This window comes from Malus sylvestris, chromosome 2 (genome assembly GCF_916048215.2).
Source record: "Malus sylvestris chromosome 2, drMalSylv7.2, whole genome shotgun sequence".
Taxonomy (NCBI): domain Eukaryota; kingdom Viridiplantae; phylum Streptophyta; class Magnoliopsida; order Rosales; family Rosaceae; genus Malus; species Malus sylvestris.
In genome coordinates this window covers 5,992,269-6,006,029 of record NC_062261.1, presented here as the reverse complement: position 1 = coordinate 6,006,029, position 13,761 = coordinate 5,992,269, and the positions used below count along the sequence as shown (strand labels likewise).

Genomic DNA, 13,761 nt, shown 5'->3' with positions numbered 1-13,761 from the left:
ATCAATCAAAGGCCAAAAAAACCATAGAAAATGTGAAAACTGTCTGATTTATGTGAAGGTATGGGACCCTGTTCCTTTGGACGAGTTGGTCAAGGCCACAAGAATTTTCAATTGGAGAGATTTATTCGAAATCAGAACACTAAGATTACAGTCTTCCAAACAATCATGTTTTATTATATACAAACAGTAAATTAAAAAGGTACATGAAGTTTGAAGTTGGGGTCAGTTTTCCAACAAGAAGAGCAGATGGAGAACGCACAGTCCATCTGGCTGTGCACTCCAAAGTCTGAATTTTCCAAAGATTTTAGTGGGTTGGGATTGATGCTTTTCTTGCAGAGTCTTAATGTTGTTGCAACTTATTCAATTTCCTGCGAGTAAACAGGACTTTACTAGCTCACATCAGAATCTCATTACTATTTATGGTAAAGTTTCTTGTTCATAGCTACACAAGCTTCATTAGTAAAAAAACTTACATATACTCAAGACTCCGTGAGCGTTGTAGGCACAAGAGTGCAGTGGCAGATGCGTTAAGGAAAGTCCGGATAAGTGGCCGTCTTACCTTCGAGGACCATTCAAGTTTGGGTATGTGGTGAAGGAGAAGAGAGCAACGGCTACAGGTTCGCCATTGGTTTTTCTTGTATTAAGTATTAACAATGAAACTATCATATTTTCCAGAGTATGAAATCTCGTCGTGAACAAATTTAGTCTTTGTGGCTTCTAATGTATTTTTGGGTAAACAGTTTATAATGTTGTTTGTACAAAGATTATGAATGAAAAGTTAGTAGTTTATCGTTTAATTTTTCAATGTTATTTCCATCAGAGCATTTTTATTGGGACTACTCGATGTTAGAATCATGTATCTGCCTCTACAGGTATGTACACTTTTTATGCCAACTAAGTTTCTTCGTAATTTTGGTAAATGAATTTTTCGGAGCTATATTCTTATGAAGTTCATCCAAATAGTGAAAACTAGAACAGGTCCATAAGTCACTTTAATTAGATGGAAAACGGAAAAATTTTAGCCTAACACTATTAAATATCTGACTTCACCCTGCTTGTACTTGCATAAAAACATAAATCTGATTTATGAATTTAGTGTATGAACGACGCATAATGTGTATTATGTGTATCACATATCAAGCAGGATTTGTAACTCAACTGGTTACTCGTAGATCCAAAGTTGTGGTCATCCCCTACGACAATAATCCTATAGTATCGAGTTATAAACCCCGAAAACGAAGTCAAAGAGGACATTGCGAAAGAAAACTAGTAAATTGGCACTTGCATGCAGATGCAGTCTCTAGAAACGCAGGCCTCAATACACACAGACAGAGACTGCATGCCGCTACTGCTACATATGAGCCCTACATAGAGGATGCATGACATATTGACATGTGGCGACGAAAGCCATTTCTTTTCCTTGCCGTACAATTTGGCACAAATATCTTATATCTGCAAATTTGACCCTACGAGCATCGGTAGCCAACCCAGTTCTTAACATCAACAGAAGAGAGAGAGAGAGGGGGAGAGACACAGAGAGAGATGGCATGTATGACATGTCTTTTAGGTAGCTGGTTAGGGTGGTCCATGACTATATATGATACTGATGAGAGGCTGGAATTTGATTAAACCAATACGATGCACTGATTTAATTAGCCGACTAAATAGTAAATTAAAAAGGTACAAGAAGTTTGAAGTAGGGATCAGTTTTCAAACAGGTAGGGCAGATGGAGAACACACAGTCCATCTGGCTGTGCCCTCCAAAGTTTGAATTTTCCAAAGATTTTATTGGGTTGGGATTGATGCTTTTCTTGCAGAGTCTCAATGATGTTGCAATAATGACTTGTTCAATTTCCTACGAGTCAGCAGGACTTTACTAGCTCACATCAAAATCTCATTAACTATTTATGGTAAAGTTTTCTTGTTCATAGCTACACAAGCTTCATTAGTAAAAAAAACTTACATAAAGTCGAGACTCCGAGAGCGTTGTAGGCACAAGAGTGCAGTGGCAGATGCATTAAATAGAGTCCGGATAAGTGGCCTTCAGGACTTTTGAGGACCATTAATTCAAGTTTGGGCATGTGGTAGAGGAGAAGAGAGCAACGGCTACAGGTTCTCTATTGGTTTTTCTTGTCTCAAAAAAAAAAAAAAAAACAATGAAACTATTATATTTTCCAAAGTAAGAAATCTCGTCGTGGACAAATTTAGTCTTTGTAGCTTCTAATGTTTTTTTTTTTGTAAACAACTTATAATGTTGTTTGTAAAAAGATTATGAATAAAAAGTTAGTAGTTTATTGTTTAATTTTTCAATGTTATTTCCATCAGAGTATTTTTATTGGGACTACTCGATGTTAAAATCATGAATCTGCCTCTACAAGTGTGTGCACTTTTTTTTATGCCAACTAAGTTTTTTTGTACACAAGGGTGGAATATTTTGGTAAAGGAATTTTTCAGAGATATATTCTTATGAAGTTCATCCAATTAGTGAAAATTAGAACAGGTCCACAAGTCACTTTAGATGGAAAACGGAAAATTTTTAGCCCAACACTATTAAATATTTGACTCCGCCCTGCTTGTACTCGCATAAAAACATAAATTTGATTTATGAATTTAGTGTATGAATGAAGCATAACATGTATTATGTATATAGCATATCAAGCAGGATTTGTAACTCAGTTGGTTACTCGTAAATCCAAAGCTGTGGTCTTCCCCTCCGCCAATAATCCTATCGAGTTATAAACCCCAAAAAAGAAGTCAAATAGGACATTGCGAAAGAAAACTAGTAAATCGCCACATGCATGCAGATGCAGTCCCCAGAAACGCAGGCCTCGACACACACAGACAGATAGACTGCATGCAGCTACTGCTATATATACTGCATAGTATATAGAGGATGCATGACATATTGACATGTGATGGCGAATGCCATTTCTTTTCCTTGCCGTACAAGTTTGCACAAATATCGTACTATATCTGCAAATTTGTCCCTACAAGCATCGGTAGGAGTCTTAACATTGGCTACCCTACAGTTATGAATGAACTCGTACACCACTGAGTCTTAACATCAACAGGAGAGAGAAGCCCCCCCGGGGGGTGGTTATGAATGAGCTCGTACACCACTGAGTCTTAACATCAGCAGGAGAGAGAAGCCCCCCGGAGGGGGGTGGGGTACGGTGAGATATGGCATAAATGATACTGGAATTTAAGTAAGCAAAATGCTTATTTTCTCTCTTAAAATAGCACTAGCCTTCATGCATGAGTGTGCTTTTTAAATCAGGGCTTGCTACGTACGACTTTCATTTTTTAAATGTGTTTATATGCGTGGATTGATAAAAGGAAAGTCAAATATTGGAAGTAAATAAATAATCTTAGATCATGCTAGAAGAAACTCCTCATAAACCAATCAAAACAGCTGAATTCACATAATAAATCGGTCTTTCAATTACCATCTACATTCTATTGAATTTACATTAAGAATAAAGACAATAATATTTAATAAACAATTGATTGAATCGTATTATTGCTAACACATTGTAAGGCTAAGCTCATCTCCTTCCCCTTAATGTAGATAATATCATTTGTTCAAAAGAAAAGAAAAAACAATCATTTGACAACTAATTTAATCACAAAATTATGCATGTGCAAAATACTTTTTTTATAACCGGCATTACACGCCTATCAAAATGTGTTGAACGTGTTTAAAAATAGAGAAAATAATATTTAATGAACAATTTATAGGATCACATTATTACTAGCATATTGTGAGGTACTAATTAAAAAAATTATTATTAAAAAAAACATTGTTAAAATGACGAAAGTACCCCTGCATTATTTGGTGCATTATTTTAGGCAGCTTTTAAAAAAATTTGTTCAATTTTCTTGGTAAAGCTTGTGACCCCAAAAATTACTATTCGTTGCCCTGCCGGCTTTATATATAAGATAGCATAAGTAACATATGTGAAACGAGAACAAATACAACGTAATATGTGAGACACGTATATATAAACCACATGATATGACAATTAATAATTAAACTTATTTTTAATAATTTAAAAAATAAATTCAATCATCAGTTGTGACATCACATACATAATATAGTCTGAAAATTTCTCTCTAAAGTAGCGTGTAAATTTACTCTAGTATTTGGATGAACTTTTGAATATCATAGTATTATTCACTGATCTCGACTTCCGGTATACAAATAATGAATAAATTGAACCCGACCCGACCCAAAATTACATGAATTAAATCGGTACAAAATTTAAAAAAAAAATTGCAATTTGGATTAGTCAAGGCATGTACAAAAAAAATTAAATGACTTCAAAATAAACTTGATGAAAGAATCAAAGGAACGAAAAAATTGGGCTAGTCCCCTTAACTCATCCTTATTGGGCTTAGCAAAAGGCCCACCATTCTTCTGGCACGATGACTACCCACCAGGTACGGCTTCTTTGGCCCATTATTAACCTACTGTAACTAACTCCAGCCCACGAACATAATGTGCCCTTCGGCGAGCTTAGTTGGCAGCGGCGATTGGGGTCCTTGGGCTAGGGAGGCCCATATATGCGAGCCGGGGTGAGAGCCTGACCTTTGGGCTAGGCCTTGGAGAAGGAATTGGGCCATAACGTACCGACGGCCCAGGACCGACTCTAGGAGACAGGTTAACTTGTTCAAGTGCCCTGGATTGTAGTTCGGTCGGGTAGTCCCGAACACACCCGATTCGGGGTCCGGTTGCTGTTGTCCATTTGCATGACAAGCGCCTGGGCATGTCAAAAACTGGTGGCTTGGCATTGGCACTGTCAACCTTCTTAGTTTGTTCTTGAACGGTTGTGATTGGAGCCTTGCTGGCCAAGTCAGTTTTGTTTGCACCGTCGGATTCGGTCGATTTGAATGAACCCTCCTTTGTTGATTCCCCTTCAGTGGTCTTCGTATAAGAGAAGTCATCATCAACTGCACACCTCTGTGGAAAATCAAGAGAAATATAAGTTAAAGAACCTTAACAAACGAGCACACACCCGCGACCATTAGGTCTAACAAAGTTCTGAGTTCAAACTTCATCAACAATACTTATTGGATAGAAAACAAACACGAAACATTTACCTTAACATTGGAGAGGTCGACGTGATTATCTTCTAAAAAGCTGATAAATTCCATGAAGTTCTCTTCTGTTGGGTGGTAATGACCACTGTATGGCCAAATAGCCTGAAATAACAGTTGAAATTAAGTTTAAGACATGACATAGAAGTTACTTGGACTATAAGAAAACACACAAACGTATTACTAGCCTCTTGGCCTGCGCTCAGACGCGTGCAGGGGTAAATTCCGTACCTCAAGAATCCCGTCACGGGCAACCAATCTTCCGGCTGCAGTGGTGGCACCACCTGCTAGAAAACTTGAATGTTGGAACTGACCCTTCTTCTTCTGACCAACATACAGAGACCTTGTTGTGCTGAGGACAAATATCCATTTGGAACCTTCATTTGTGCTCACAAGCACCCCACTCTGCCTGTATAAAAGCTTCCCATTTTCGACTACTACTTCATATGCTTCTCTTTCTATCTGAAAATATTGCAAGCACAAAGAAAACACACTTAAGTATGCAATTAACAAGCATTTTACGTTGGTTGTAACGAAATTCGAGGTTTAGGTGTAGGACTAACCGGTCCAAGATACTTGATGCATTGACGTTGAAGAACCGCCCTTGAGCATTTCTCGAGGTTTATTTCTTTCCCATTTCCGACATCCAACCTACATTACACAAATTGATCAGTAATTGACATGGAAATCATCTCGGAAACACAGGAACAATATAAACATTACTACTTACCAGTAGAAGAAAGGTTGGCTGCTCTCACTTTCAAACCAGATGTCATAGTAAAAGTGCAAATTGTGTCCATACCGATGTCGTGGATCAATCTGCATAAAACATCAAGAAACATCTGAATGTTAGATCATGAATCCCGTAATGTTTTTAAATAAGCACGAAAAATCATCAATTTTTTAAGGTCGGATAAAATGTTGTTGAGTTTTCGCAAGAACTTACCGCTTCAAGCCAGTGTTGAAGAGCCAATTTTTGTGCCTTCTCATCCTTGGACAAACCCTTTCCAACCTTGGCTGCTCTAGTCCTAGCCCTCGCCCACCGCGAAACAGCAGTTTCCGGCTTCTCAACATTGAAGAATGACACAGAACTCCTCTTCAGAGCTGCAAAATCTAATGCCTTCCACCTAAAGTATTCAAAACAACCAAAATTAATCAAACCGTATAAAAAAAAAAATTGAAAAACTGATCAAATCAATGGCAAGAAATTACATAAAGACTCACCAGAGCTCCTCAACCACCACAGCACAATCAGCAAGGTTTCTTCGGGTCCGGTAACTCTTGTAAACCTTCTGAAGCTTAACAGCAGCAGCATCAAGCTCGCTAACCGGCCTTGGCGTAAACAAAATCGCCGGTTCAGGCAGAGCAAGTGCAGGCATTGGTTTGTGCTTCAATTCATTTTTGCCTTTACAGAACTCTAACCCCATGTCTTGGTTATCTTGCACAAGACCCTTAAACGAAAGATTCCTGTCGAGCATCACGTTTTCGGGTTTGCTTTCCCTCAAGCGATTCGAATTGGTAATGCCCGACTTGCTCGAACTGTCTGAAATAACTGCCAAGGATTCGGATTCACTCTTGAAGCTGTGTGTTCTTAGAGTAACTTGTGGTCCTCCATCTCTGGGAGTTAAACTGATGTTGTAGGTCAATTGAAAGAATCTGTGCTTCACAATTTCTTCCCAGGCTGAGGCAAGAAGTGAGAGGGATAAACCCATAAGAATTTCTCTATCAAGTTCAAGTCGAAAGGCGCAAAATCGTCACCTGCTAATTAATAAGAACATACAAATCTGTATTAGACTAAAGATTGAAAGTTTGAAACCACCAAAGATTTAAACAAAATCCAATTAAATTTAATCAAACTACAACCTGGGTTGTTAACAGATTTGAGGGATGAATCATTACCTAACCTGAAATGGGATTTTCACAAAGTCCTAAAAAGTGCTTTTGAAATTTCGAAACTCCAAAGAGATATTGAATGGAATTGGGAGATGGGATTTGAGTTGAGTCTGACTGCTATATATATATATATATATATATATACCTCAAACAACAAACAACTATTCCCACTGGTCTCCTTCGAATACGTGTCAAAACGACGGAATTGGAAACTTGGAAGATGGAAAATTTGGAAAAAGACGAACGCTTTGAATTCAAGGGCAACCAAAAAGTTTTGGGCTTTTTGGTTGCTGTGGAATTGGAAGATAGACAGAAGAGAGAAAGGTGGGTGAAAGTTTTCTGGATTCAACGTTTGAGTTTTCTTTCCCTTTTTTATTTTATTTGGTTCAAACCCCACGAGTTGTTTGATCTATTCAAAGCTTGAGAAAAAAACACTTATAAACTGCTTCTCAGTTCTCACAGATGTGAACAGGCCACTTATAGAGCTACATGGAGCTGTAGAGAGAGAAAGAGGGGAGAAAGAGAGAGAGAGAGAGAGAGAGAGAGAGAGAGAGAGAGAGAGAGATTTGGCGGTCAAATAAAGTAAGCTTGGAGAGGGGGTTCCGTGAAAATACACAGAAGCGCTTTTTTTCCAAGGGGAACACGTACGTGCTGTTAACTCTACAGCAACTGGGATTTTTGTGTGCGTTTTATGATAATCTTATCAGTCAACAATCAATTAAGAAGTTGGATGGGGGGCCTGCAAAATTCAATCTCGTTCGTCCATGGCTTCGGCCATCGACACGCCTCTTCTGTTGGAGTTATTGGATTGAAAGTTTGTTGTTGCTTACTGTTTGATGTTGTTGTCACTGCTTTTATGCCCTCCTTCCACGGACTCATCGAGTTTACCATATTGCCCTTATTTTACCGGGAATTGAAGTGATGGCTTTCCAAGTTGTGGTGGCGCCATTCCCCGCCCCCCCCCCCGGCGCGAAGTCCCAAACCCTAAGATGTACTTGTTGCGGTTAAATATTACGTAGTTTTATCGAAAAGTCCGCGGTGCTGTTAACTTTAACGAAAAATCACATTTTTACACTAAAAAGTCAAACCTAATACTATTCACTTTACCCTTTATTTTGTCATTTTCGTTAAAACTCAAAGTTTTCAAGCCATTTTCATTAGTTTTCCTTAAAGATTAGGGTTTGAAAGATGATTCATCACACAAACAATATTATAAACTAAATGGAGCATGATTCAAAAGCGAGTGTATGGAAGATACACATTCATTTTAGCAATTGTGAATACGTATACGTCTGTAAAACAAGATAATAACGAAACATTTTATTATAAATGTCTCGTCAAATAGTTTTTGTCACCCTTCAAAGATCAATAACAATCAAGTTGGGGAGTAAAACCCTCTAACGAGTAATGTACGTATACTACGTATTAAGAGAATAGTAGAAGATTTGAAATCTTTGCAATCAAACGTATTTTGCTAAACGTAATACATACTTTCATACAAGTATTGGATTGAGTGGTGCACATTAACAGATAACGCAATGAAAAATACCAGTAGACGAAAAGCGACGTGCAATGAGAATGTACCTAGAAAATTAAGAAGAAAATGTAGAGGAAGAGGAGCTTGTGGAAATTGGCATAGGGAAATTTGTCCACGAGAGTGTTGCCTTTGAATTGTGATGCGTAAGAGACGTGTTTGACAGCTACACATAGACACAGTGAGTCCAAATAAACAGAGATCGAGTCAAAAGTCAAGATCAAGGAATCGATGTATTGATTCAATTTGCTTGTCAAACAACAAAATGCAATGCAATCTTTCCCAATCATCTCAAAGAGTCGAGGCATCCATAAACCTAAACTCAAAAAGTCATTTGATAACAATTTTACTTGCAGTTTTTATTTCTTTGAAAATTGAAAATTCGTTTGGTAAATTTTTTTTTTAACAAACGATATTATCTACATTAAGGGAAGATGATGGGCTTAGCCTCACAATGTACTAGTAATAATGTTGTTCAAATTCGTTTTTTGCGATAATCGAATCTAGAACATTCGTTTGATAAATATTTAAGTTAAAAAAAAATTAAAAACTGAATTTTGAAAGCAAAGTAATTTTCATTTTTCAATTTTCCGCTTTTATTTATTTGAAAATTGAAACTAGTTACAAAATGAGTTTTCAATTAAAAAAACTGAAAACAATATAATTTTCAAACAGCACCTTAATGATCCACGCCCATGAACAGCAAGAAAATTGAATTTATAACAAGGTATATTTCATTATGTATGGATAACTCATCACGTGACTATAAAACATAGAAACAAAGTATATTTCGTTATGTATGAATGACTCATCACGTGACTATAAAACATACAAATCACTAGTTGCAAGACTGGTTCTCTCTCCCTCGACAACACGCACAAAGTCGACAATAACTTAAACAGGTCCAGAGGTTTTGTTGGCGTTCAATTACAACTTGCATGGCGGCCTTTATTCCAAAAATTAAAACATACAAAATTAAGAAGAATAGTGGACTTTAGAATGGTCGTTGAACCCTAAAGGTCACGATGCTTATTCCATGGAATTTAAATTGACAACTATAAATAAATATATTATGCAGATGAAGTTTTACCGCAATGGTAAAAATAAAAATGCTTAAGCATTTTGGTGCTGTTTCAATCTCCAATACTCCCTTCAAAAAAAAAAAAAAAAAAAAGTCTCCACTACTCCCTTTCCTATTAATACTTAACAATTTAACTTATTAACGTCATCGTTTATCAATAAATAAATAAATTATGTCACGAGACAGCAAAAAAAGATCATTCTCTTCCTCACGAAATCACAGTTAGTATGCAATATAACAAAAACTTTGACTTTAACACTTTTTTATAATACTAGTTGGACGTTATGCAACTCAATTAAAATGAAAAAAGCGTTATAAGATGATACAAAGAAGAGCCTAAGAAGTCAAATTATAACTCTCACATGAAAATTATCCGCAAAAACAACATCTTATTAAAGAAAATGTGTCAGCTAAATATAACACGATTATAAAAAACACTTAAACGACAGAAGAACCCCAATCAATTGACTTTACGTTTACAAAATGTACTGTGTACTTATGTATTAGACTTCCAACTTAATTAACAAATGTACTATTGATGATTGGGAGGTATATATTATTAACAAATTGTTGTCATTTTCTTAATGACACTAGTTATCACTTTCATTGGTAAAATACACAATCTATTTTATAATTATTTTTCATAAATACACATTCGTCTGACCTACAAATATATTTTATAGGGTTAATTTATAGAATTATTTATCTTAATTATCAACGTTGTCATTGTATTCAATAATTAAAAATGCATAGGTATGTTGAAGTTCTTTGGATCTAGTTTAGTGGTTTGAGGTGTTCTAATATTATTCAACACGCTTTCTTGATGATTTGAGGTGTCTTTTAATATTATTCAAGACGATCTCTTAGATGACAATTATACAAACAGTAACGACTTGAGTATTAAATAATTCTTTGTATCGTCAAAATTCCTCAAAAAAGAAAAACTCGTAAATTCTTCATGTAAATTCTATCTACACAAGCAACAACAAAAACACAATTATTCATGTACAGTGAATAGGTCTTGCGAACTCTTGTACGACCCATTAACCAGACACGAAACGACACAAACATAACAGGTTCAAATCAACCTATTAACGAGTTGGGTTATTATCTAGTACCCCTTAACACGTCGGGCAGTTATTGGGTCACCCGTTAAGAACTAAATAAGATATTATTTTCCAGGTTTAAACATTAGGCATGTCAATTTCTTGCATAAACAACTCGGGTCATCATGGATCACCTGTTAATATAATAAGTACAACCTATTAAAATAATCAATATGACACAAAAACGACCTGAACACAATAAAAAACACAACCTTTTTATCAAAGTTGAAGAAATAACAATATATTCAAAAAATTTAACACATCATGAGCCTGCTGAGCAGGCAATCCGGCCCGTTAAAATTTAATTCAACGGTTACAAATAGTTGACCATCTAAAAATTATAATAATTGTAACTGTTTGATTAAATTTCAACGAACGGATCGCCTGCTTAGCAAGCTCATGATGTGTGGATCCGGAGAGGATCCAGTTCCTTCACCAAGACCCACTCTCGTATGCACGCGACATATTGACTTACCGTACGGTTCAAATCTAACAGAATATTTGTTCTTCGGATAAAATAAATAAAAACGGTTGAACAAAAATGGTCAAACGGATCCAATTATCCAGTCAATCCCAAAATTTCCCAGAAGGTGTATGATGGGTATTTACGTAAATTCCGGTTGCGTTGAAGATGTCCTCGTTTATTATTCCTCTGTCGACTGTCCCTAGTTCCCGCCAACAGCTGTATAGGTAGGTATATGATGGCCCATCTCAGTGCTGACGTGTATTTCTTCATCTACTTGCTGCGTAACAGCGTTGCATGGTTGATGGTTTAATAGTTTAATTAATTAATCGTAATTAATTAATCTTAATCATTTTTGTCAACGTTCTCAATCCATGTTTTTGCCACGCGTTTTGATCAAATATTACAAGTTGCTCAGCCCCCAAACTGTCGATTGATCGATTTATCATATACCTTTTCATGTAATATTTTGTTCTTTCAAGATAATTTAATATTTAGGCGTGGATTATCATTTTCAAATTTCATTTAGAAGCTATCGAATAGCGGTGTTTTTTTTGAGGAATTGCCGATACTTCATGATCGCTAGACAAGTTGCAATAAGAACATATAGATCCTTAGCAATATAGGTATTGGTCGACTTCATTTGGCTTTTGTTTTGCAGGTGAGCTGTATAAACACAATTCTGACTTCTAAGTCATCTGTATATGAAATGATAAAGTGCGTTTAAAAAAGCATCAAAGAATATGGCACACTGTGTTTTAACGAAATTTAACATAAATGGTACGTTTGTACCAAAAAAAAAAAGATAAAAATTATGCAATAAAATTACCATAAACAGTTTTTGAAGTGGTAAAATTGTGCAAAACCTAATAATCCACTCCACATAGTGTTTGTGTAGTTTTCCCAACATTTCAAGACATATCTAGTATATATGTAATGTTAGGCTTGGGAGTGTTATGAAACTAATTATAGAAGTGTGAGAGAGAGGGCGGCGGAGGGAGAGAAGTCTTCAGGTGTGAGAATTATGTCCTCATCATTTGATGTCGTAATTTTATTTATACTAATCATGATGATTTTTTTTTCGCATTAAAAGTAACACTGACCTATGAGGATTTGATCTCTAAGTCCTAGAATTCTACTTTTAAGTTACATCACATTTTTAACTAATAATTATTGACGGATTAATTTATATGAAAACATTATACTTACATTACATTTAATGAATTTTGCATAGTGGCATACATGCACAGCCTCACACGGTAACGCCCATCCAATAGTTTTTGGATCTTAATGGATCATCATTTGTGCTTCATTTTTATATTCTAATTTAAATTTCTTTGGCTACTGATGATGGAGATCCCTAAACCATAAATAAATATCTACATTTTCAGTCTCATAAATAAATATCTAGAATTTCCAACCACTTTCTGTTGTTGTATTATTATGAGAATTTGACAGCATTATTTTCAAGTCATAAACTAAAAAAAATGCCAACAGAAAGGAAAAAATAATTAAAAATATGTAATGGGGTCATGGTCCATAAGAAGTAGAGATTATTCAGTATGCGGAAACACGACATGCACGAGTGTCCATAATACAAGTAGTTAGATACTTTAAAGAAAACAAAATTAACCACTTATACTATAATACTTGGTGTATCGGCTAATATTCCCAACATATTGAAAAATTTGTCCATAAGAAGAAGGTTGAGCCCACTCTAAGTTACTAAGTACAATTTATTTTCTTGTATTTATTTAAAAGTAATTATGCTTATGCGTTTTGATACATGGTTGATCTCTATCGATTCTCTTTTACCCTAACAAATAACTATTTAACCCTGTAATGTTGTCGGACTCATAAAAAAAATAAGATATTGAGAAATTTCATGTCAATTGAAATTCAAGAAAATTAGTTTATGCTACCAACAAATAACTATTTAACCCTATAACATTGTCACTCTAAAAAAAAAAAAAAAAAAAGAAGATACCGAGAAATTATAGGAGAATTGAAATTCAAGAAAATTAGGTTTGACTATTCATTTCACTTAGCAGCCCACAACGCACCCAAGTTTCAAGAAACCTCAATTCGTACTCACACACACACACACACACACACACACATATATATATATATATGCACACACATATGTATGTACGGACCATGTGCTGAAGAAATTCAAATTTTAAAGTATTTTTACAATAATGCAGCCTGCAAAAGGATCGAATTTAGGATAATTTATGCAGAAGTTGAAGATATTATTGGTTTTTGCTAGACCTACAAGGTAGGGCTTCAAAGTTGATGTCTGCAGCCTTCAATTTCAACTTTTCAATTTTGAGTGGTCAAACTGACTCCACCAAATGCGATATTATCAGGAAATATCCAAGGCTCCATGAAATTGAAAAATAAAGAATAAAATTAAGAATAAAATAGAGAAAAAAAAAAGAAAATGGGTGCTGCTTTACTGGGCCTTAAGGATTTTACAGAAAAAATAAAATCGGGCCCACATTGTGTGGGTGAAGTAGGTTGGGCCCATCTTACCTATTACCCAAGTCCATGGATCCACCTTTATGCAGATGAAAAATATCTC

At 35.6% G+C, this 13,761-nt stretch overlaps 1 protein-coding gene across 3 annotated transcripts; it reads right to left on the bottom strand.

Annotated features, from left to right (window-relative positions):
• Positions 1–4,142: 4,142 nt before the first annotated feature.
• LOC126605875 (IQ domain-containing protein IQM1-like) lies at positions 4,143–7,474 on the bottom strand. Of its 3 annotated transcripts, none has more exons than XM_050273339.1 (8): positions 6,961–7,474; positions 6,322–6,855; positions 6,044–6,224; positions 5,828–5,916; positions 5,661–5,748; positions 5,329–5,559; positions 5,101–5,202; positions 4,143–4,960 (listed from the first exon to the last, which is right to left on the bottom strand). In XM_050273339.1, exons 2-8 carry the CDS (start codon positions 6,807–6,809, stop codon positions 4,517–4,519), a joined length of 1,623 nt encoding a protein of 540 aa, XP_050129296.1. In that variant the 5' UTR covers positions 6,810–6,855; positions 6,961–7,474; the 3' UTR covers positions 4,143–4,516. The 3 variants fall into 3 exon arrangements, with proteins under 3 accessions (XP_050129296.1, XP_050129287.1, XP_050129281.1); XM_050273330.1 differs by having other exon boundaries at positions 6,322–6,858; positions 6,997–7,474; XM_050273324.1 differs by having other exon boundaries at positions 6,997–7,472.
• Positions 7,475–13,761: the final 6,287 nt, after the last annotated feature.

What these genes read in the sequence shown, in the direction of transcription:
- LOC126605875 (XM_050273339.1), bottom strand. Translation starts at nt 6,809, where the DNA reads ATGGGTTTATCCCTCTCACTTCTTGCCTCAGCCTGGGAAGAAATTGTG. An exon ending in TTCAACACTGGCTTGAAGCG is followed by an intron (nt 5,917 to 6,043) that starts GTAAGTTCTTGC and finishes TGTTTTATGCAG; the next exon opens with ATTGATCCACGACATCGGTA. An exon ending in AGCCAACCTTTCTTCTACTG is followed by an intron (nt 5,749 to 5,827) that starts GTAAGTAGTAAT and finishes TGTGTAATGTAG; the next exon opens with GTTGGATGTCGGAAATGGGA.